General features: G+C 43.8%; 1 protein-coding gene across 12 annotated transcripts in view; it reads right to left on the reverse strand.

The window, feature by feature from the left end:
- The window catches only part of TMCC1 (transmembrane and coiled-coil domain family 1), a 100,036-nt gene that overhangs the window by 11,034 nt on the left and 63,400 nt on the right, over nucleotides 1-25,602 (reverse strand). Inside the window, exon 1 of one of the 12 annotated variants that reach the window (XM_019620267.2) lies at nucleotides 18,010-18,101. The exons of 10 other annotated variants lie outside the window; for them this stretch is intronic. In XM_019620267.2, coding sequence (XP_019475812.1) covers nucleotides 18,010-18,039 — 30 coding nt within the window. In that variant the 5' untranslated portion in view covers nucleotides 18,040-18,101. Of the gene's footprint in view, nucleotides 1-12,537; nucleotides 12,583-18,009; nucleotides 18,102-25,602 lie in introns of those variants that run through there. One more of the 12 variants, XM_019620270.2, reaches the window with a different exon arrangement.

Genomic DNA, 25,602 nt, shown 5'->3' on the forward strand with positions numbered 1-25,602 from the left:
CCCAGGCTGCTCAGCGGGGCAGGAGGACGGCGTGCCTCCCTCTCCTTATTTATTCTTAGGACTTGGCCAGCTAAAAACAATTTCACTTTCGGTCCCAGGTCATGTTACCAGCACCTGCTCATCTACGGGACTGCTGTAGCGGTTTTCTGAAAAGTAGACTCTAACATGGTGCCTCCATTGTACCACCTCTATTTAACGATGCAAAAACAAATACGTGTTTTGGCTTTTACAAATGCAGCGAGGAGCTCTGTAGCAGGTTGGATGAGCAGGCTGATCCACGCCCTCCCTCTGTGTCCAGCGAACAAGTGTTAGTGCTACACATTTGTCTCCTTGGAGCCAGCAGCCTGATCAAAGCACTGGGCAGCATCCCGACTACTTTACTTACACAATTACCAGACAGTTCAGAGCTCACCCCCTCAGCAGCTTGGCACTGGGGCTCTCTGCTGTCTCACCAAGAGGAACCAATTGGATGCACGGAACACTCAGCTGCCTTATTTTCTACAGGCGTTCAGCTTGTCACTGTGCCAATGTCTTCCTACGGAATGGAAGGAAACAAAGACCTGTGTGCATCAGGCATGCATGATCTAAACAGTGCCCACCGATTCCATGTGGCAGCGCATAGAGCTCCCTGTCAGCAGATCCTTACAAGCTGTAGCACACCGCTCCATTTTCTGCTTTCCCAGCTTGCAAAACAGCACACTGTAGACTTCTTTATTTAGTACACCATCACAATCTTATTATTCCTCTTAATTGCCTCACAAAACGAGTAGGCTTTTTTTTTTTTAATTAATTTAAAGTAACTCTTTTTATACAGAAGCACTTTTGATCTTGGTGGCAGTACAGGTGAGTGCCTGATCCCATGCCCAGTACCATCGACCCCAGTGGCTGGGAGCTCACCCACAACAGATTAACTCCAAGCAAAATTTGGCACATTCCAGTGCTGAGGAGCTACATGAGACTTCAACATTACTTTGCAATAAGCAGTTTCTACCAGCTTAATTTACTGCAAGTTGGCTCTAATTAACACCTGTACATAATTATAATAAATTACGCCATCAGTATACTCTTTCCTCTCAGACAAGAGTTTTGTGGGAGGAAAAAGTCTGCAGAAACATTCTCCCTTCTAAAGTCAACCAACTTCAGCATATCTTCTTGGGTTGTTTTCCTATACTCATGACAGAAAATAAATCAGAAGAACTGTGTTAGAATAAAACATCCAGGGTTAATCATTTTAGAATTATCAGCTGTGTGGACATTACTCTGGATGAACAAGAGCAGCCTTTTCCAATTAAAAAGTAAAGGGCTGTATGGAGCTCTGTTCTGGATCTGAACTGGGGCTTTGGGAAGGGAAGACTCAGCACAATCAGGTCCTTCAGCACACCAGGAAGTGCTGTGATGCGTTATCGATTGAGGATGACTGGCAATCCGTCTTGAAAGTATGCCGGTACACAAAATATTGTAATGGTCAATGTTTGTATATAAATAGGCATTACAGTCAATCAGAAATTCTCCCTTGCAATACAGGTTGGTAGTACCCCCGAGTCAGTCCAAACAGGAAGGCCTTCCGGCCGCCCACCAGCGGGGAGCTGGAGGCTGCTCTGGCACTGAGCTGCCAGCAGACCGAGTCACAGAGGACCTTTCTCCTTCTCCCCATAGAACCTCCATCGGGTCTTCCCTTCTGTACAAGTGTTCCTCCATGCTCGTTTCACAATCACTGCCCATACGAACCTATGATTTTGCCTTTTGGCTTTGCTGAAGATGATACAAATGCTCAGTTCAGATGTGTCACCCTTCTACAGAAACCACTTCTGGATTTTACAAAGTTTCTCTCTGCTCATTTTTTGTTCGTTTTTTTTGAGAACAAACTGGGCAGCTGGCTGAGGCAAACAGCAGCACTCCAAACACGTCTGCTTCAGGGAGACACTCTGCTCCTGCACCCTCCACCCTCATGCAGAGCTTTAAAAGCGTGGCACTGTGCTACTTGGTAGAGAAGTACGTAGGGAAGTGGAAAAGGGAATGGGGACCGTAAGAGCTGAGAGCAACCCCGGAAGGGTGCTGGGCAGCTCCCAAGCTGCCATTAATCATCTCCCAGTGACTGAGCACTGTGCAGCTGTATAAACTAATTAAATATATAAATGCGGGCATTTATCCCACCCTGCTGTAGTTAAAGCAGTGCAAGTAATACCACCAGAAAGCTGTATGCCTTGGATTCCCTGCCTGGGGATGTGACAGAGCGCTGGCACAGGTGTGCAGCGGGTACTGCAGGAGGGCCCAGCAGGAGACAGAAACCTCCCGCCTCAGGCAGCAGAGTGGGGACAGCAGTCTGCAGTGACAGACACGAGACTTCTTACTAAATAGCCTGTAATTAAAACACCTCAGGGGAATAAAGATCAGAGTGGAGAAAAAAGAAAGACAGCCTTTCATGCTGACCTCGTCGGCCAGCTTACGGCGCCTTGTAGGCCTGAGCCTGCACCACAGCCCATGGGCCCGGCCTGCACCCTCCCAGCCAGGGCTGCGGGGCCACGGCGAGGCACGGAGCCGCTGCCCTGAGCAGAGGCAGCAAGCGAGGCCCCACTGCTCGGCCTCTGAACTCCCACAACATGCTTGGTGTTTACTAAAGCTATTAACTATGAGCTTGGGGTGGATAATTACTTTCGACCTCTCCCGTGTCTCCTTATATTTTCAGCTAGATACAAAGCCATTTACTTTCTACTCTGATATGTTCAGTAGTGACTCTGAGCACCGAATTGAAAGGTTGTTTTAAGGCACTTTTTAAATTATATTTTCTGTGCCAAAAAGGTAAGCTTCAAGGGAAAGAAAGAATACTCACAAGTGGATGCAGACAAGCAGAACAGCTCTTGAGATCTCTGGAAATCAAAACAAAGATAAAAAAAACAGTGGATCTTGGAACTGGAGAGCATTACTATAAAACAGGATCAAAATTCTTTTGGAAAAGATCATACTCGAATGTTAAAATTGATCCAGTCTCCCATGCAAACACAGTCATGTTTTATAAAGAATTATCGCAGATGTCCCTTATGAGAGGTTCTGTACCAGAAGACTTCACTTTTCATTGCTTCTGGCTCTAATAAATTTTTAAAAACATTTCAATAAAGGGAACAGGTATTTTGTGATTCCACTCTTGTGTAAGCCTGGAAGAACTATTCCCAGAAATGCCAAGTTGCAGTTCTAAAAATAATCTGATAGCAGATACAAATCAGTGAAACTGATCTCTGGCAGCTGATGTCCAACTGGGTAAGCCATTTCATTGCCATTTTAGAGTAATATTGTAAACAAGAAACACTGATCATTGATTTTTAGCTGCAGCAAAAGAAATAAAAGACTAGAAGTTCCTACCTCATAATACACAACTTTTTCAAAAAGTCACAAGTCCCGTGATCCTGTGGCAGCCATGTGCTCTGTGGCCCCCCATTAAGGGGTAAGTCACATGTGCTGGGGAGAATTACAATTTCTACTACTTGGAAGAGGAAGCAGCTGGGTCAAGAGGCACCTTTGCAGTGTTACGCTCTGTTCTGCACAAAGTTTGTTCACGGTTTGCTTCTGATGGAAAAACTAAATGCCACAGAACAGGAGTTTGTTGGTTTTTCCTCTTTCCTACTTTGCTGTAAGCCATAGCTGGTGAATGGACCTTACTAAATTCTCACATTTCCAATAAGCTTATTCCTCCATATGTCAGTGTGGAATACTGTATATTATTTTCCTTTCTAAAACCAAACAGATGGCAAATTGCACTAAGTAGATTTAGAATAAATGTATCTTGATAAAGTTCAGGATCAAGTCCCTTGAGATTCAAAAAATTCTATGAGCAGGAAGATATCTGCACCAAAGGGATGAGAAATCACTTAAAACAAATGATTTTTTAAATTTATTTTTATCTTTCTTGTTTTCACCCCAATATGTTTGTGGTAACATCTCTTATTTTGAGGAGTCAAAACAGTAGAAGACCAGCATCTGTTCAACTAACCACACGGAGCAGAATCAATATTCTGGACGCTGCTGCAGTTTCTGCTGCATTAAGAACAAACCCAAAATTCAGATTAGTTCTAGGTGTCCTGCATTTCGTAGAGAGCTGTGTCGTCAAAAGGTATGAGACCAAGAATCTGGCAAGAAACAGCCATAGAAAAACCACAACTCTTGATAAAAAAATAGAGGTGTTAACCTCAGTTTCTTGTAATTACACACATTTGGCCCCGTATTTTCCCTCACTTCCCCCTATCTCAGTATTTGCACAGTGCAGAAAGTGACTTCCACTAGGCCACAAAATGATTTTACATCTGCATTAAACCATTAAATACACTTGTTTTTATGAAGCCATGCATAGAATCCCTATAAGGTATAGTGAAGATGCATATAAACATTGTGAATTACTGAGAGGCATATTCAACATATTAAACTAAATGTAATTGGCGGTCAATAGTCAAATGTCACATGTCACCTCCCCTGCATACAACATGCAGCACATGATTCTTCAGACAATGTCTGAGTCAAGGTGCTATCAGCCCTACTGTCAGGAGAGTAGACAGTGAACTGGATCCTGTAGGAATACTACAAAGATAAGGAATACTGCAAAATCTATTGTGGGTCCTGAATCATCCAAAAAAAAAAACCACTAAAAATTACTCTGGTAGTGTAGTAAGTCATTTATGACCTATGGTTAGGGCAGTTTTTTCTAATACTTTGCTTCTTACAGGATGTTACAAATTCACAGACTGGTTGAGGTTGACCAGATTTCCACCTAATACAGACTGCTAGGTGGTTTCTGAGCATTTCCCAGGATGGAGATTCCACAACCACATATTACACCTTCTGATGTGTCTAGGAAGGTAATAAAAGCTTGGGCCTATATCCCTTTTTATCAGCCTGCTGCAGAATTGCCATACATTTGATACTACCAACTCTTTGGTTCACTATTCATGGCAAAGTATATTTTTATGTCATTGCAAATCCTGTGTCTAGGCTGCTTCATGATCTAGATGTAATAGCAGTTGTAAGGGAGAAGATTTCTGTTCATCCACCTTTAAATTGAGGACCAACAGAAGAGGCAAAAACTGCTGCACTGAACCACCTCTACGGACACAACAGCTCATTCATGCGTGGACTCAAAGAAGAGAGAACTACAGCCTGCCACCCCCTCAGTAAGTGCCCAGTACGCACACACGCTCCTGTGCTGTGTAAAACACCTTCTGCTGTGGCTTTGCTGCCAACAAGAATACAAAGGAAAAACAATGAAGAACAGGTCCAGCATGATTCTTATGACACATTGTGCAGCTATCCTGCAGGATTTTATGGGCTGACTAAATCTTCAGGAACTACAGCAGCTTTGCATTCTACTCACTCACAAAAAAACTGCTAGTCACCATTTTCAGAAACTGTTTTGAGCAGTGCCTAAATCTAAACACACTCAAAACTGGCTAAGGAAAGCACAAGAACAGATGGATAGCTCAAGGAAGTCTCGCTGTGTATTTTCCTGCAGCTCAATGGTTAGATCATAATTAGGATTTCTGAAAGACATAAACAGTCTTTGCTTGCAGGCAATTAATCCTCAAGGATTGGCGAGAAGAACATCCTGCTATGGGGAAAAGAATGCAATGAAATGAAAAATGGCTCTGAAAAAATACAGTAAGGAAATCCAATCTCTTTGCCCATCTAAGATAACTGGAGCAAGGAACCAACACAGGTAACACCAAGAGGAAATGGCTTTACACCTTGCTCACAGCAGTTAAACAATGACGAGTGATGATTACTAAAACATTTGCACTCACATTAACTCTGCCAATCCAGAGCAACACATGTGGCTCTCAGCATTCCTGCATGGCCAGTGCATCTGCATGCTGCAGAAAGGGGAGGAGATGGCAGATCACCAGGAAAGGGCAGGAGGGTGAGCCACTAACCTCAGCAGAGCAACATTTTATAATACGTCTATTATAAAATGCCTTCTGTTCTTTTTAAAACCCACTTGCTGTCAAAGACTTCCCATTCTTAACCTTGAATTTACAAAATTTTTAGAAAGCAAATTTTTGAATGCAAAAGGAGTAAAGCCTAGTGGTCCAATTCAGGAATGGTTTCCCAAAACTACAGATAAGTCAATAAGAAAATGAGCAGTGCTAGCTGAATAAACAGGACGACAATGACAGCGTTATGGGCAAAGCAGGGCAACAGGAATGAATAACACAGTCTGAACAGAAAAATAGGAAGGAACTGAACTATATGCAGGGACTTGCAGGAACCTGATTTTTGAGGTGAAAGAGGACGACACAATAAAAATATGGCCAGAGTAACATTAATGGATGTTTATTTTAGCAGCTGCAGACTTTTAATCAAGTGCAGGCTGCCAATCAGGACAGAAGTTACAATAATAAGGGTAGGAAATGAGGTAAAGCTGAACAAAAGTTAAGTGTAGGTACTGGGAGGAGAGGATAGATTTAGAAACAAGTTTACACAAGCTTTTATCTGAAAATAACTATGTAAAATGATTTTTTCCCTTCCGTTTATAAACACATCCTGGTTTCCCCAGAATGTTCAAATCACATCTCATTAACTTACAGACAAAACAACATTTAGCACTTCCCAGAGAGTACTGTTTATTTTTCTCATGCTTGAAGCTGCTATCTGAAAAATACAGATTATTACTGAATCTTACATATACACTAATAAAGAAAAGAGTTGACTGTTCAGATTGCAAGTTAAATTTGACATGTAAAGCAACTGAGCAAACCCACGTCTGGAGTGTGGGAGAACAAACATCTCTCCATGACCACTCTGGACAAAACTGCCATACTGAGAGCAGGACTCACCCCTTCTCGAGGGGTTTTCTTCTGCTACAAGCTAACATGCAAGTCACCACCACACACTTATTCTAACAGCCCGTGTATTTGAGCACAACTGTCACTTCTTTTTACTTTTCAGTTGTATTTTCTGAAGATACAACGCAGAGTGTGACTGTAACCAATATTTCAAAGTTGATTCAAATAACATTTTATAGTAAAAGATAAATATTTCACAACAGCAGGATTCATGTTTCTTGTGAACACATTTCTCTGTCATTCCTACATATAATCTCTTGACATACTGTTCTCTTACTTAAGCCTTTCTAATGTAACATACACACAGCTAATATTACACATGCTAGGGAGCTATGCAAAAGAGTTGGCCCCCAGAGATCCCTTTCCTGTTCAAACACAGCCTGCTGTTCAGCCCTATGTGCTGAAAAGGCACTCCTACACTTAACCCATAATGTTGCTCAAAGCAGCAAACTTAACATGCAAGCAGCAGCAATGTAGGAAGGGCAGTCTCTGCAGCACAGGGAATGGACCAGCATGTGGCACGTGCCTTCTGGCATCTGAAAGGAAAGTGCATGCAGTGTGACTACAACGAGATGGCTGCACTGAAGGGAGGAGAGGACGGGTACCCAGCAGAACAAGGCTGGTCCATACCAAACACCGTATTCAGTAAATACTGAAGTCAGCACACTCCTTTCAGTATTTCCGTTAAGAAAACTATGATCCCTGATTTGGAACTCCACCTAGAGACACATCACACTGATGGCAGCACACACAGTGCTGGCAGCATCCCTGTTACCCAATGTCAAAAGCTTCTCCTAACTACAGTGAGAGCAACCTGCCCAGATCTGACGTAGAAGGCAAGAACGCGGTACCCTATTCTAATTATTTTTCCCTCCAGCTCTCAAGAGGTGATGTATTAGCCTGATGTTACAGATGCCAAGATGCAAAGTACACAGATCTATCAAAATGAAACGTGGAATAAAAAACATTTCTTACTGTCCTCTGTCTTCACAGTTGTCTGAAGCATTTCATCTCCGCATTTCCAACATAGCTGTGCTCAAGAGCCACCTGTGCAACGCTTGCATTATGGACAATGATGAATGCAGTAAGTATACATCCCAGCATAGGAAATCCAGATCTTCCCAGAGGAATATAGTGAGTGTGTTAAACAAATGTGATTAGACATACATGCTTCCAGCACAACCGCAACATGATATAATTTCTCAAGGCCTTCTGCAGATAACAAATCTCAGGTCAACATCCATCTATGGCAAAGGCATAACATCAGCATCCCGTATTTCTGGTTTTTGTTTGTTTGTTTGTTTGTTTTTTCCAAATGCTGGAGTCACAATGCAAGGAAAAGCTAAGTGCAGCAATTCAAAAAGAATTATCTTCTATTTGTACCAGAGATCAGTCTTAAATTCTTCACTGTTTCCTCTTCAGTATTTAATAAACGTGGGGGAAATACAGCTCACTGTTAACTAAAGCTTGTGACACAGCTGCAGCTGGATACAGGGCTAACCACGGCCAAAGAAAACTACTTATTCATTTCTGAAGGTCATTGACTCCATGGGAAGCTGTTTTCTCTTGTTTTTTTCACCTGAAGTAAAATTTGAATCTGCAGTTTGTTTACTACTTCCTGACAACACATTTTGCACAATCAGAACGGCAAAACATCATATTTAAAAAGCTGCCAGTTCAACATCTCCCTGATACCAGGCTGCATGCAGGAGCCTCTCCCTTCATAGTTCTCTGCACTACACACACCAAACCCAGAACAAGAAAAACCAGAGCACTCCAAGGAGCAGCACCATATTTGATCTTCACAGATTGCAGCAGTCACTCAGACAGAAGCCTTCTTCACGCTTCCCAGCTTCTGAAGTGAAGTTATATAAATTTATATATTTATATTTTATATAAATTTACCAACAGAGGAAAATGCAGCATTTCCAAGGCTAATGCTACAAAATGAGGTCAAGTTCTTCTGGAGATCCGAACAGAGCAGCCAAATAAGATGAGTGACGCCGTTCTAAGGAGGATGCCCCGCGCTCCTCTTACCTTTGCTGGCTCACAGAAGTCCCCCTGGCAGCACACGGAGGTGCAGCAGCACCACATCAACATCCCCGCATTCCCCCCCGCCGCCCAGCTGCCGCCCGCCCCGCTCCATGCGCCTGCAGGGCTGGGAGGGCTGTGGGCATCGCCCCGCAGCAGACATCACTGCCTGCCGAGCCCCTGCGCTGCTGCAGCAAACTGTCATGCTCAAGCTGTGAGCCTCTTCTGCCCGAGTATTTGCTTTAGATGCACAGAAGGGCCGGGTCTGCTGGATTTAAAGCTACAGGGCTTTCCATTCCACGTTCTACGCGTGGCACTATTCTAAAACTGCACGTTTTAGCCTATAAGTTGGACAGCATAACAGACAGACAAATAAGCAGCAAATCAACAGAACCAGGATGACACATTCCTCGGCACACAGAAAGCAGTTCACTTCATAATCAGAATTAAAAACAGATTCAAAGATGCACGAGAGGACACAAATCCAGCTCTAAACCATATGTTCTATTCGTACCACCACAGAAACACTGCTATTTAAAAAATCACTGAATAAAAACTTCAGAAGATTTTTGTGATCTTCCGAGAGGAAGGAACTCTACTAAGGAAGCAGTTGTCATATAAGGGATCAAGTACGAAACAGAGACAGCAACAGCACTGTAACCTCAGCTGTCCTTGGTGCAAGAAGAAACTGCACTGACTGTGTCAAAGGAAAGGTGCCTTGCTCTGCTGTTCAGAAGCTGTAAAGCAAAGGCGCATCACCTGTCTGTAACCACTTGAGCTCTGACCCTCACCAGCAGTTGCCACTAAGTCCTGCTCCTTCAGACTCACTTTTGAAAAGCCATCCTCACCTCACGGCTTCTCCTCCCCTCGGTCTTCACTGCTGTCTCATTAGCATTTTCTGTTTGTAGCAAATATTACTATTACTTGCCCAGGACAGAGACGGATGGTCTCAAAGGTAAGCTACGTATAATCTGAGTTGGACATCTTCAAAACCATTAATTCAGAATACCTATGCAGCATGCTTTCAGGGTTTCAGGAACCAACAAAACCAGAATGCAAATTGGCCTCTAATAGTTGCTGTGGATGGGTTTGGGTTTTTTTTTCCCCATTCTCTTAACTTGCAGCAATGCACAGGTTATACACAAGTATGATCCCATACTACCTTCTAAAGTCCAGTCCCTTCTGATGTGATCAAATTCTGCGCTGAAATGTTAATTCATAGGGTATGAATTAGTATCAGCAGTATAAACTAGGAGAAAACTTTTGACTGACTCAAAACACAGGCAGTGTGGAAGAAAATATTCTTAAGAGCACAATTCAGTTTTTATTGGGGCCAGAACTAGAGGAAAAAACAGCTAAAAAACCATGCTCTTGAACTATACTGGTATCTCAGACGACATTTCTGGAAAAGCAAGTATATTTTAAAGGGCACTTAGAACACGAATGGCAAAAAAAAGCATCTCGTGGAGAAAGAGCAATACAAAGTCTGATCTATGGCAGAAGATAAACACCACTGGTGTGGAGATACCAGAAGTTGTTCACACAAAAGCAATTCTGGAGATTTCTGTCAGGTTAGAGAAAAAGACATGACGAGTGAAGGGTGGAGGGTGGAGGAAAAGGAAAAAGGAAGCTGGCAACTAACACAGACGCAGTGAATTTTGTGAGATTGAAAAAATGAGGTCACAAGCAACAGTTGTAGGGAACAAAAAACCTTGAACCAGCAGCAGAGTCTACAGAGGCAGAACACAATTACCAGAAAGAAACTAGGCCAGCACCATAGCGAGACATCCTTAATTTGGCTCCAGGTGCTCAGCAGACACCAGCAGCAGGGAGCTGATGACAGTCTCACTGAAAATCCATGCCAGGTTCCTGGGGCACAGCACCGCGCACAGCCAGTGCGGCTGCCTGCCTGCAGTGCAGGGGTCCTTATCTGGTGTGCCTTTCCGGGGCTGCACCAAGACTGCAACATCAAGGCCACAGATATCCAGAAACTGTGAGGGGCAGGGGAAAGACAGAACTAACCTGCTTGGAGCTGAGGCCAAGAGTACAGAACGTGCAGCTGAGTGCCAGTTCTGCAGATGCATCATCAGTGGTGCTGAGCAGTACTGCAAGAGATCTTAGGCCCACAGTACTGTGGGCAAGTTTAAGAGAAAAATCTCATTCACAGTTTGCTAATTTATTATATACACAATATATAAAAATATGTTGCAATGTATGTATATACATGCAATGCCACAAAATTTGCCCTTGTTATCTAGAGCTTTATATAGACTCCTATATAGTGAAGAGTTAAGAGCCAAACATTATTCCTGAATTAACAATCTCAGTGATATGAAAAATGTTGCGTAAGGCTTTCTGGCTAACTATGAGGTGAATAATAAGTTCTGGCACTCTGCAAGATGCAGATATCTTGGCTTGATCCACAATAACCCCAGAACTGAAAGCCAACAGCCTGCCGAGTGCTCACTGCCCAAGGCACAAGGGCTAACATCACTTTGCCACACTTGTTAGCATATACAAATTTGCAAAATTATGCATGATTTTAAAAGCAACAGCAACCTGACGGTATAAGGTTCTGCTTGTATCAGAAGCAGTTTAAGACAATGGATTATTTAACCTTTTAATTTCAGTTCTTAGGCTCCAAAGTCACTGCACAGAACTGCTGATCCTCTCCTCTGAAAATACCAACTGGGAAAATGTTAGTACTGACTTTCTCTGCCTTCTATCGATTTATTTCATTCAGACTGTGGTCTGTACAGGGCTATTTGCAGCTTCTTGCCTGTTTTAATCACCTTAAGATAAACAGTCCATCACTTCCTCATACGCTCTTCCAGAAGGCACTGCAGTGTTTCTACAAGCACTTATAAAAAAATTTAAGAAGGAAGGCAGAGTATAGATACCGCATCAGTAGCACTGATGTGAAGTGCAAAAATTTCAGTTATGATACTGTAGATATTTCAGCAAAGCATACCATACTGAATCTCCAGGAGGAGCCCAGGGCAAGCTGTGCCGGTGCCACTGACAACTGAAGTCATGCCCAACCACAACCTGCAGCTAGCGTTGCTGTTAGCCAGCAGATGGCTCCAATAACTGGTTTAGGGATTAAATTTGCATATAAAGATGCACTTCATCCTTTAGGAAACTGGCAACACTACGGACATTTTACAAGAAATACTGATTACTGCTGCATCAGATGAACTTTCCCCACAGTAATGATGGCAGCACTCACATTGCTGCCTGCCACATTGCTACCAGACCAGATTTGCAGATGCACTTACAAAGAAGAAATCCAAGACAGCTGTCTGCACACAAACCCAGGAGTAACAGGCAGAGGACTCACAGGCTGTGGTTATCTCACAGATGCATTCTGCTTTCCCACATGGTGAGAAGCAAAGTTCTGGCCCAGCAAGCCTGTGGCCTGCAGTGCGAGGGGCCACGCTGTGGGGCTGCCAAGAGGACACGGCTCTGGGTGGGAAGGGCTCAGCTCCTCTCAGAAACAGCTGAAAGATCCAAATGAGCACATTTCATGACATTCTGACACTGTAGGTTTCTCAGCTACTACTGCTGTGTTTTTCTGCTGTGATCTTATGGTTGTAACTGCTAACCGCTCCTCCCTGCTCAGCTGTCAGTGTGGTGTTCACAGTCTGCTCCTATGGTCCCAGCAGGAAGACCCTCACGTTACCTTGGGTTGCTCTGCAGCAGAGTGGTGCATGCAGTGATGCTCTTGGCGATCTGAGGCAGCCTCTGACCCCACGCACACCCCAACTGCCTTGGAACCTTCTGGAGGTGTCCCTTCCAACCCCTACAATTCTGTGATTCTGTGGGGCATGGCCCAAGGATAGCTCAGATGACCCTGTCGGGTTGGGACCTAGCAAGTGGCTGCCAGCGTATCCACCCCAGCATCACTAGCCCACTTGCTATCTCTCTGCTCACCTGAAAGCGGAGAACCGCCTCATAAGAAGTCGTAACCTACAGATGAGTAACAGCACAATGGGCGTTTCTAGAACTGTTGTAAGCCTTGGCTGCCAGCAGACCGCTATGGCTGCCCGCTGGGTGCCATGCCCCGCTGAGCACGGCCACAGCCCTCACCTCCCGCTGCCCTTGCAGGCTGACACTGCCAATGGAGGAGTGCTGAGCACATGCAGGTACTCACCTGCAATCAGTTCCAAACTTCGGGACATTTTCTGTCCATGCTGGTGAACAGGAAGGGAAGTGGGAAAATGCCCTCAGCTCCTGAAATATTATTTAATCAGACCTACTGTCTTCAACTCTCTCAAGAGCTAACAAATCAGACAGGCAGTTGACGGCAACCACTGTAATTTTCAGCATAATATGCTATCTTAGCTCTGATCCAGAGTTTAAAAACACCGACACTGTGAATTGCTCTTTTGCCTCACAGAGAGGGAAGGACAGGTGGGAAGGAGGGACAAAAAGTCAAAGCACAAAGAACCCCAGGTTCACAACAGGGGTCTTGAATCAGAACTGAAGAGCATCCAGCTCTGCAGATGCCAGAGAACAAGCCCGGAGCTCAGAGGAAGGCACCCAAGAACCTGCAGTGCCAGTTAAAGCCCAGCCTGTCAGGGAAGAAACTCCCTGAGCCCTCCCTGCCCTGCAAGAGCTTGGCTAATGCTGTGCAGAGGGCTGCAGGTTGGATGCGCATATGATACCTCAGATCCTCTTTCACAGCTCTTAAGTGCTATTTATTTATTTAAAGTCTACAGAATTCTCTTTTCCCAACATGATACAAAGCAAAATAAAGACTGTCAGCACACTACGTAACACCACTATGGTTCAGCAGAAACCACAGTCAAGGAGAAACGCCCACTCTGTGTAAAGAATTAAGTTTACCAGTAAAGCTGCAACCTAAAAATGGAAAACTTCCAAACAGGCTTGGTGTTCCATTTTTTCAGTATTGCTGGCACACATATCATCGTAGAGTCGAATGTAATCCTAACTGATACAGAACCCACACACTCCCTTTCTGCTGTGCTTTCCCCAATAATAACATGGAAAGGCAGGCAGCTATAGTTCCAATTGCTTTAACTGCCTTTTAACCACATTGTAGATTTCAGCTATGTTGGATATCTATGTACTAAAATGGTTATTTCTGGTTATCACACTTAACAATTTTTGAATGTGCAACACATTTCCTTTTCACACCTTCTTCTTAATAAAAGTTTAGGAAACAAACAAACCATCCAAAAACATCTTCTCAGCGTTTGCTAAGCGACTTGCTGGTTTAGCTTTTAGCATTCAAGGCCCGACTTCCCTCAAAGTGCCAATAAAGAACCCAGCTGACACATTTAGCTGCTGCACGTTAGTTGCAGTATTTGAAAACATGAGTTGTTTCGGTCACTGCAATGGCAAGACAAGATGCATGTGCCAGAAGCTGAAGTCTGGAGATCAACACTGAGGATGATGCATGTTATTCTCAGCTTGCAATGAAAATATGAAGATGTGGAGATATTTGGAATTTGCAAAACCTCTACAAAAATCCTAATGACAGAAAGGCCAACAAAATTCAGCACACAAAATCAGCAAGTCCGCCTTTTAGAACTGCATTTTGAAGTGTATAAAGTAAACTCTTGATGAGTTACACAGTCAGAAGGAACATCGCAACATACTGGGTGTGAGGAAAGCAGATCCCCATGATCCATAAATAAGATGCAAATACACTGAACAGAAAGCTCCTTTATTCCAGAACACAGAACCAAGAGTGAATGCGAACTGTGAACAGGGTCACTGATTGCATGGATTAATTGAAACAAAAGAAAATGTTGTTGCTCTTGCAGGTTTCAGAGAGAGTATTGAATAAAATGTGGACTGCTTCTCTGCCCATGCTCTGGGTTCATAATGTGCAAGAAGCCGCCAATGTCAGCAACTGGCACACAACAATCCCTATTTATTCCTTCATTTAAAAAACAGAATAATAATTTGAATGATTTCTTTGATTGATCTGGGAGTCATGAGCTCTGATAAACTTTGCTCATGGTAATTCTATCCAGAAGTTTATGAAACTACATCATTCTGGATATATTCAAGCTCAATTCAATGACACAAAGTAGGAAATTCTATCCCTTCCCACAGAGTACAAAAGCAATTGGCTATCACAGAAACTAGCATCTGCGTTTGATTATTTTCAGGTTACTTTTGTCTTCTCCATCAGTCTTCCCCAAATTAGCATCCCTTTACTTCCCCCAAATAAATACTGCTCCATAGCTTAGAGCATATATGATCTTAAATCCAAAGTGATACATTACCAATGGAGAAGAAACTGTCAAATTAACGGGATCTCTGGAACTGAGTTCTTGACAAAGCTTGAAGCATTAACGTTTTCATTTCTCTTTGATTTATTTCATTAAAAACCTTTCAATACTACGAGCTGCTCAGCAAGATATTACTCTTCCATCTCTTTTCATTGGTCTGAATCCCACATTGCTCCTACTGCTACCACCGACTTACAGTGTTGCTTTTTGCATACAGATGCCTAAGAAATATATCATTTATAGGTCTGCCCTTTTAGACAGCAGCCTTGTTCCAAACACTCTTATCTGTCTCAAGAGCAACCTACCTTCACAAAAAGTCACAGGGAGCATTCCCTGAACCTAATGAGCCTCACTGAGAAGTTCCACTCACAGCTCAGCTGTGCCCACCAGGAAAGCTCGGCCTGTGTTCTGCTTCTCCTCAGAACCTCTGCGCTTCTGCTTGTTTATTAAATTCCAGCTTGGAGTATAAGAATGTATCCTAGGTCTGCCAACCAGCCTCTAGGAAGAAGAGCAGATGAGAGTTCCCCAGAAACTCTGGCTCCCCTTTCCTGAGCCCTATTCCCACTGACCCTTCTCCAGTGAGCGTCCTGCTCTGCCCCCTGATGCTCCAGATGCTCTGGATTAACTTCCACTCTTTTTGTCTCAAGTTTCAGCCTCCCATTGTGAGGGCGTACTGATTTATTAGGACATTTCTATTGCTCTGGAACTTTCCCTTTCCCCTGCTGCCCTCTCATTGTTTTGAAATTGTTAGGGTGGTTCTTTTTTGTTTGCTTGTGTTTTTAAGAAAAAGATTTAATTCCCATTTGGGTTATGGTCTTAAGACTGTCTCACAGGAAAGGAAATCTGTCTAGCAATGACATTGTTCAGGATATAACTGAACTACAGATCTGTAAGAAATGAGCTTCTCTTTGCCCTATTTTAACAGCTATCTTCCCTGGATAATGCCAAAGCTTCCCATCGATAACATCCAGCTAGTTTAATAGCCTGGTTAATGTGAGGAAGCTGCAGCACTGTAAATAGCGATGACAAATCATGCTGAACAATAAGGCACTGTTCAGGGCTGATTCTTCTTGGTGGCTTTGGTGAAAGTGGAACGTCAAAACCGTATTGAAAATAAAAGCAGATCCCACTGTTTTGTTTTACAAAAAAGAAAACCCCACAACTCAATGTTATTTTTGACAACCAAGTTGTAATTCTTCCTTGCAGATGACCTACAAAGGGGCTTTTTTTAAACATGCAGCCCTGTGCTATTTTTTTCCATTGACAGTTTACAAAACCACACACATAACATGTCCTCTCTGGTACATAAATTCTTCCCTTTATCCCACATATTCCTGGAGCAATATGAATAGCAGAAATTCTGGTCTTTCCCAGTCTTGTTGGAACATTACTGAAGATCCAGACAGGTGAAGCTAAACTAATGACACAATAAAGCTGAATGTTTAAAATCATAATTATTAGTTATCAAAACTGAGTATGTTCCTCATTCCCCCCAAATAAATACACAAATAAAAAGCTGAAAGTAGAGAGACTAAAAATAATGTCTCCTTTTCAGTAGCTCAGTTGTCACCCAGCTTTTGTACCAGTTCTCCAGCACCTTAGCCCGGCTTTGATAATGCCTAGTGTAAAACTAAAAACTCATTTCCTGTAAGTTCCAAAAAGCAAAAATGACACAAACCGAGCTCTTCCCACTTTCAGCTCACTTAATTTTTGGAAGCAGCTCTACGTTCAGGGCTACCAACATAGCAGAACAGAAAAAAAGTATTCCGCAATAGAAAGAAAATAACTGAAATGCTTTTAGCATTCTCACTTCTCTTTGTGCCAACAATGCAGCTCTGTCCTCCGGGAGCGACGCGCGCCCAACACAGATGTCGTTCTCCCATGGCCACCCCTGCGAGCTGCCCGGCCCCGCGCCCACACTGCAGCCAGCCCTGCCTGGCCCCGGCACCAACAGAGCCCTCATTGGGCAGAGTAAGCAGAAAAGAGAAAACGAGCCAAGTGCAGCAGCACAGCATGGAGGGCAGGCAAAAATCGCTGCTAATGCTCGCTGCAACCTGGGGATTTATGATGTTTCTGTAGTCTGAGAGAAGGAAAGCACTATGAGATTTGCCACCATTTTTCTAATGAAGGACTGATTTGAAATGCGTGATTTTGAAGCCAACCAAAATACCTCTTGTGAAACCAGGATACGTGGGTAGACTTTCCAAAAAAGTGCATTTCTGTTTTGAAGAATAGGGCATTTCATGGAACTGAATATTCCGATAAAACGCAATCATTACACGCAAAGGAGATTTTAAGCCATGTTAAAAGCTGACCTTAGCCAAGTGTTCCCTCTGCCACTCACACCGCTCACCAAACGCACCGAGCGGCCAGCTGCGCTCTGCGCTGTGCTCTGTGTGCTGTGCTCTGTGCTGGAGTCCAACCTCACAGCTCCCTGCAGGACATCACCAGAACCAGGCAAGCTCTGGCCACAGCCTCACACAAAGCCATTCAAACTGCAGCTTCCTGGGGAATCTCTCTCCCAACATGAAATCTTTACCCACGCAGTAAGAACAAATATTTAACAGTACGTCAGCAGTGCAAACTGCAGTTTTCTTAAGTTTAGTATCGAACCTATTATAGGAAACAAACATTGCTAACTACAGGACAACAGCAGAGGAAAAAATTTTAAAAAATTGAAGTGATGGAAGACCTTTAATTTTATTCCTCTGCTGTTGCAATTGGCAGCAGCTAGCGAACTGAACTTCAGAAAGCAAACTCTAGCAGCAGCAACTAACAAAGCACGAATCTCAGCCTCCCACCCGCAACCCTGCTCTCCACCCAGCAAGCCAGCAACATTCACAGCAGTGTCACCCAGACCCGAGGGAGGGGGAAGCCGCAGGACGTACTCGTTCGGAGGCAGGCGGTGAGCCCTCCATGCTGGGCGCCAGGCAGGGGAGCACGCAGCGCCAGCCCAGCACCGAGCCTGCTGCGTGCCCCGTTACGTTAGAGAGATGGCCCCAGCCCCGCCGGGCTCCGAGCCCTGCCCTGACAAAGCAGGATCTTGTAACATGAAGCAGCACTGCCCTGGGTGTGCTGGCAGAAGCCTGAATGCATGTTTGAGAAAGCAACAGTAACTGCAGGCAAGAGAGGCATGAATGCGCTGCAGAAGAGTTACTGAGCCTGCTAAAAATACCTCAGCACCGACCCCGTCAGGAACGCCTCCAAAGTTCTCTGGAAAATAGCAGAATCCAAAAGGAAAATACATCTACTGACAATGGTCTTGAAGTTTACTTTAAAAAAAAGAAAGAAATCATGAACTGAAAACTGCCTCATATGTTCTCCGAACAGGAAGACTGTCGGGTTGGACGAATTCGGATTTTTTCTAGAACTCCAGGCAAACAGCAATCTAAAAATCCGCAACCTGAACAAAGTTGTTCAGACCACTGTTACAAGGTAAGGAGCTTATTGCAAACCCACCCAAAACCTACATGCCCGATGGCAGAGAAGCCTCCTAAGTTCCCTGCTCCCACATGAGGCCAATGAAACACCTATCACCTCACTGATGCAATCTGCGCAGTGTCCCTGCTGCACCTAGGATGGCCAGAGAATAGGAGAAGGAACTGAGAGCTGGCAAGCTGTCTCAAACACAGGGCACACAGCTGCCCCTGCCTGCAGCGCTGCAGCAAAGCGCTCGAGGGCACACAGGAGCCCTCCTCCACTCCTCCACAGCCAGACGCTGTCCCAGGGCAGGACAGAGCCCAAGGAAGTCTGACAGCACAGATGAGCCCGTGGGGGAAAACTGGTCAAGATGAGGCTTTTATTTTACTGTGCCCGCAGAAGCACAGTGTGCTTGCCCTGTCTTTCTTGGGAAGCTGTCGGGCAGCAATACAACATGTCCTTCTGGAAAGGAGGAGTGAGAGAAGTTCCTCCTTACCCCAGTGCCTAGAGCCACCTTAAGAAGAAAGCTGCTTTTAAGAAATGTTGACTTATTCACCAGGCATGTTTTCACATGGGTTATATCCTGTTGGCTGCTAATCACTTCAGTTCTCCGTACATCGTTCATTCATATAAGCAGAGGAGGATATTAAACCTGAGAGATAATCACGTTGCATATTCCCCTTGCTGTTTTTCAGGTCATAAACACAGATAATCTAAATTATGGTATTATCTGGATTTGTAATAGTAACTTCCCTAGCAGTAGCCAGAGAAGTTTATGATGTCCGTATTTTAGTGGGAAGTCTGCCATATTACAAACTGCCCTGAGAACAGCCCATCAGGATTTAGATGCAGACTCAACTGCCACCTATTCCCATCAGTGCAACTTCTGCCTTTGCTGAGCAGCTCGGCTAAATGGTAGTATGCTCACAGGTCCTTGTTTTAAGAGAGGAAAATGTAAAAAGTACAAGAAATGCAGAAATATTTTTGAAATGTGGTAACAACAAGATCTGGGCTTAAAAGATGGGAAGGAGGAAGTGTTTGTCCTTCTGCTCTGCTCCGAGTGGAGAACACAAGCTTTTAGCTTAATGGGCGCCTTAGCTGGGTTTACAGCTTTGAGAAATAGATGCATTTCAAGCTCGGCCAGTAAGCACATCTTTTGTTCTTAGAACAGTCCCCGTCAACAGATCAGTAATTATCACCAATTTCAAGAGGGAATCTTGTCCCACCTTTCAGCTCAGTGAGTATGTAGGTAGCTTTTGGTTCAACATGCTTTAAATTCATACAGAGAGCGTGAAGCTTTGCAGAAGCCACCGCAGTGAGACTGATGATAATTCTACAACATCCCAGAATTACCACATTACTCCTTTTGCTCACACCAGTTCAAGCTCTTCACTGTTGAAGTGGAAAGGAAGTCCTTCTTGTTCCTCCTTCAAAAAAATAAATCAATGTTCCGGGTGCCTCAGACTGGATAAATTCAGAGCACGTTCTAAGACTTCGTAGCAATGAATTAAGGAAGCTCTGGTCTAGCTCAGGTTAGCACATTTCTAGGGCTCATGGTGGTAACACAGAGATCCCAGTGACATTAGTTTACTCTTACTCCCATCTCACCACGCAGGCTTTGCCCAGCTCTTGGTAACGATGACTCCAGCTGGAGGAGGTAACATCCCCTGGCTCCCTGGCAGGGGCTGTGGAACTGCCCCAGCACTGCCTGCAGGAATGTGGCTCAGATCTGCTCAGCAGCTGTGGCCGCTGCACACACACTCACACACACACACTCTTGCCCTCAGCACATGCTGCTCCAAAACACTTTGTGGATGTATGGCAGTGCTTGAAAGAGAGAAAGAAAAAGCAAAATCAAAACAAACATCCAAAAAAAAACCCACAAAAACCCCACAATCAAGAACTAAACAAGAACAAACAAAATAACAAATAAACCAACCCACTCAAGACCACCTAAAAAGCCCCATACAAATGACCCAAAGCCCTGAGCTGGTGCTAAAGCAAAATTTGCCACCATGGGAACTATTTCATTTTGCTCACAATTGTTTCCAGAGTTGCTCACTGTTTTTTTGGTAGAACGTTCCCAGTTAACTCAGTGGTTAAAGCAGCAGGGCATTTTGCACTGACCCAGCCTAATTTGACTGACGTTTAGGAGTTACAAGAGGACAGCTGAAATCAAACAGCAAATGGCACCACCGGTACCATCTCCCTTTTCCAGCTGTGTAAACTCGGGCATCCACCTACAACAGGGAGCCACGAACGAACACACTGCAGTGTGCAACAAAGACACCGCTGCACACTGAGTCCTGCCCTCTCCCTTCTTCAGAAACCTGGCCTCCAAGAGGCCAGTATGACTTTCCTGAAAGTACTGAGTTGTTTGCTTCTTCAGCAGAGTTTCTCTGCTCATTGTTAATGAAACCATCATTGATTAGCTGAAGACAGCTCAGCTTTGCTGTAAGGCAGCAAGGTGCATACACAGAGGATCACACAAACCTCACCCAGACGACAGCCAAAAGCCGCGCGTGAAATATCCTCTCAGAAGCAGCTCTGCTCAATAACTGCAGAAGAGCACCTCATGTGATAAACACAAACAAGTTCTGAACTCAGCAGAAATATCTCCTGAGTTTGAATAATTAAGACGTGCTTCTCAACGTCATAAAAAGGACCTAAATGCAGTGTAATGTCCTTTTTCTATACAATGTGACATAAAAACTGTTCCCTAATTTTGTAGCAATGAAATAACAAAGTTTACAGCGCAGCAAGCCTCCAGTTGAAATGCTACTAAGGCTGCCAAGATACCACCACCATTCCCTACACGCGAGATACTAATCATTCAGGTAACTACCCCCTGGAATAGAGCAGTGGCTTCATCTAGAAACCAGGTTTACTCTGAAGGAAGCAAAAGAAATTCTAGAGAGGCAATCCTCGGTAACCTGAAACGTGACCAGAGCGACAGCAAGGAGATGGTGCACAATGAAAGAAAAGCACAGCTATGGGTTTAGGAGAGCTGCATGCGCAAAAGGCTCCGTCTGCAGTCACACAGACCCTGCATGCTGTGCGCACACTGCTTCTCTTTTAGAGAATCAAGTCAAGTTTTTCTTTTCAAATCTTCTTAGCATTTAATCACTATTGAGGCAAATTGCAGAAAACTGCCTTACTGTGCATAGGAACCAGAACACACATGAAATACTTAGCAGCTGTTTTCTTTCACTGCAGATTTCTACAAAGAATGCTACAAACAGCCACGCACTGCAGCACCGCAAACGTTTGCTCCTATTCTCCCCTCCTATCTCAGTCGTGTTTTTTAGTATATGAGGGCATGAAGGGCTCTGCATCTTCCTTAAAATCCGTTCATAATCAGAATTCTGTTCCTCAAATTCTCTCAGTTCAGTAGGATCTGTGAGCCACAGCATTAAATCAACTGCAATTTTCAAAGTTTAAGTCCTGAAATGAGAGCAGGTGTCTTAAAAGATTTATCTGTGCCAAAGCTGTTCATTGTGAAGTTATGAAGGATGCATTGGAGATGCACTGAAAATAAAAAGCAAACAAACACACACACACAAATTTTTTTTTTTAATTAGCCATAGGGATTACCGAACATTGCAGCAAGTTCTGGCGAGGCTGCAGAAGCTCCATTCTTGGGGCCAGTCAGACCCAGCTGGACACTGCCCAGGCAGCCTGCTGAGCTGTTCTGGCTTTGAGCACAGGAATTGGATCACACAACCATACAGCACACATCATTTTGGATCTACTGTCAAATGAAACCAGACATCAGATCATCATTCATCAAGGAGGAAATACACTGACCTTGCAAAAGTAATACCTCCACAATATAATTTACTGTGAAGGAAGCAGTCTTACCTAACTGAAGAAACAGTTGTAAACTGACATCAGATGAGAGGACAGTACAAATCAACTCCCTGTGGAGCAGCTTAAGACACACCTGTGTTGCTACCTTGTCTCTGGAGGAGACATTAAATGACTGCTCAGGTGGGAAACAGAATCTCAGCTGCCTGCTGCTGGTCGCCATTCCATCAGTGCCCCTCTGCTGCTATGTATCACACAGCAACAAAACATAACAGAATGCTGAGGAAGAGTTCAACCTCTACTGCTATTCCACCACCTCCAACCACCTCTGACTTTGGGGCCAGCATCAAAACATAGGAGGCATTATTTTTGGAGCAGCCCTCAAAAAATTCCCCTTTACCTTGCTAAAACCATTGATTACAGAGCATTAATAAACAATCCAAAAAAAAAACAAAGTCAATTACAGATGGCCAGATCAAAACATCTTGAATATAACACTACCACAAGCAGGTAAGAGCTGGATGGCCCCTGAGCAATGTGTACCACTGGAATTGTGCATTAGATGAAATACGACCAGAATGGAGGGATGGTATGTGGAAACTATGGAACAGGCTGAACTATCAGCTTTAATGCACTCGAGCCAGAAAAATAAAACCATGCAAAGTAAAGTCCAAATAATGCAAAGCTGCACAAATTTCACCATTGTTCACCACATGCCGGACTGGTGAGAGCTTCTTGGCTTCCACCCCAGGCTGTGGGAGCGTGGTTGAGCTGGCACTTCGGGCATCTCTTCCCCTCAGTTCCCCCCAGGCTCCTTAACGGTGCATTTTCTGTGCAACAGGAGAGGTTTTCCTCAACAGAGCCAGCAGCTGGGGCTCTGCACCCAACCACAGGCTGGGGCTGCCCTGCCCACGACGCCAGCACCGAGAGCCTCCCCGCACCCAGGGCATGAGGGCCCTTTGGTAACCCAACCCAAACAGCTGTCAACGAGAACCTGATCCCAGCTCCAGAGCATCCAGACTGCAGGGTGAGTTATACCAGCAATGCAGCAACAACACGGACACACACAGTCAATGTCAGCAAAAGAGGACTTACAAACTGTCCACAGTAACTCAGTGTGAAAGCATCTTTAGTTAAAATCACTTAGAGCAGCATTAAAATGTATCCCATTACTCTATTTTCACCTACATATATATATTCATATACATTTTAACCTAGTTTACAGAAAGTTTAAAAACAAACCCAACCAAGCAGCTGCCAACTGGCAGTTCAGCCGTCAGCTGAGCAACAGCAGAGCTCTGCTCAGGAGAACGGCAGCACGTCTAATCCTAACAACTACCATGTAAACACAGCAGAATAAAGAATAAATTACTTTAAAATCAATTTTTCATATCAAACTTCACACCTCAAGATGTATATAATCATCTTCCCCCCTCGTGTGAAGCACTCTGACCACTGCAAAGCTGTGTGGGCCCCTGCAGTGTTCAGAGCAGAACTGGGCATGGGCTGGAGGCAGCACACAGCACCATCCAACAGAGCATCTGAAAATGCGTGTGTTTGTTTGTTAATTAAATGTCGGATTAGTAAATTTTCCCAAGCTAATACAGCAGAGTTCCAAATCTTTCCCTAAGTAGATTATACTGATGACAAACACAACTAGACGTGAGTCTGCTCTGCTCAGACCAGAACCAGCCATTCTTTTACTCGGATTGTTAATGATTCTAATTTTGAAGTTTCTAATTGCAAAATCTTTCTCTTTAAACATTTTAGATAAGTTTTATTATTGACAAATAGGAAAACAGCAGAACTGGAAGATGAAACATCTGTCTGAATGGTACAAGGCTCTGTTAAATATTATCTGGAATATGTAACCAAACAGCACCGTGAAAGTAATAGTGTCACAAAATACTGCTATGGGACAGACAAGCTTCTGGGGTGGAGACAATGAGGAAAAGTAAGGAAATAAGGGAATCCCTCCATAACACGTTACAATGCTAATCGGTTAGTGCTCCTCCGGAAGGCAGCTGAGATCAACAGCCACAGAGAAGAACTCCAAAACACAGCCAGAGAAGGGAAGGAGACTATGCAGAAGATATGAAAGCGTGCTATCGTGGTAGATAATTAAGAATTCTTATTTAGTCTCTCTTCACCCATTCACCCAATGTTTCTTTGTGAATGAAGCAGGACATAAGATTTCAGCTCAGCCGATGAAGAAATTGCCATAGCTCTCTCTGCAGTCAGTAGAGGAGCTGAAGTGCAGAAGGACAGCAGCAGCACGAGCGGGGGTTGATGCATTCCAAGAAAACAGTCACAAACAGCAACTTCATGACATTTAGAGTGTGTTCTTCAGGTGCAAATTCATGTCAGCTGAGAGCATTTCTTAAGATAGCAAAGAGAACCAAACGCTGCAGAAAACTATTTGTAGTGCGATCCTATCGCAGCAGGAGGAAGGCAGGGCTGGGCTGCCTGCAAACAGCTGTCCCTTGGTTTTCACAATCATACTATGAATCTACAACAATTGCATTCATTTGAATATATTTTTTACTTACTCAAGGTATATTTACTTCGTCAGACAAAAAGATCCTAAATAATACAGTTTCAAAGTTTAACTAAAGGCTCTCCAGTGACATCTGGAGTAAGCTCTCTTCTCTGCATGTCTGAGCAGCAGTACTGCGTTCCACGCTCGCTGAGGGAATGAGAAAATCTAAACGCCCGTAATCTTAGGTTGAGTGTTTCAGATACATGAAAGACAGAATATCCTACACACACAATCACTTTGCATCACTTATAATTTAGGGGAGCTGCTGTGCTCTTGCTGGGTTTGGCTAATCTAACACCGCAGAATCTCAAAGACAAGACCATATTTTTCGTGAATGTAAGCATCACTAAAGTGCAGTGCATGCTGAATTTTAATGAATATCAAGCACAAATTTTTATAACATTTTCTACATGGCATGATGAAGACAAACTGTTGCTTTAGTCAAAATTGCCCAAACATTAGCACATCTTGACCTCCCTTGGTATGGAACAGATCTCAATACAAGCAAGCGTTTGTCAGTCCATTCATCAACTCTTTTTGCTTGTTACATGCTAGACTGTTTAATATTCCATCTTCTTTTTGGTGGGCAGAAAAGTTCAGAGAATTTTGATAGCAATGCTAAATATGCATATTTATTACTTTCAAATTACAATAGCTTATCTCAGAGCTGAGGACCCATATTGCTTCCAACAATCAAAGGGGTTGTGATACCAAA

Source organism: Meleagris gallopavo, chromosome 14 (assembly GCF_000146605.3).
Source record: "Meleagris gallopavo isolate NT-WF06-2002-E0010 breed Aviagen turkey brand Nicholas breeding stock chromosome 14, Turkey_5.1, whole genome shotgun sequence".
Taxonomy (NCBI): Eukaryota; Metazoa; Chordata; class Aves; order Galliformes; family Phasianidae; genus Meleagris; species Meleagris gallopavo.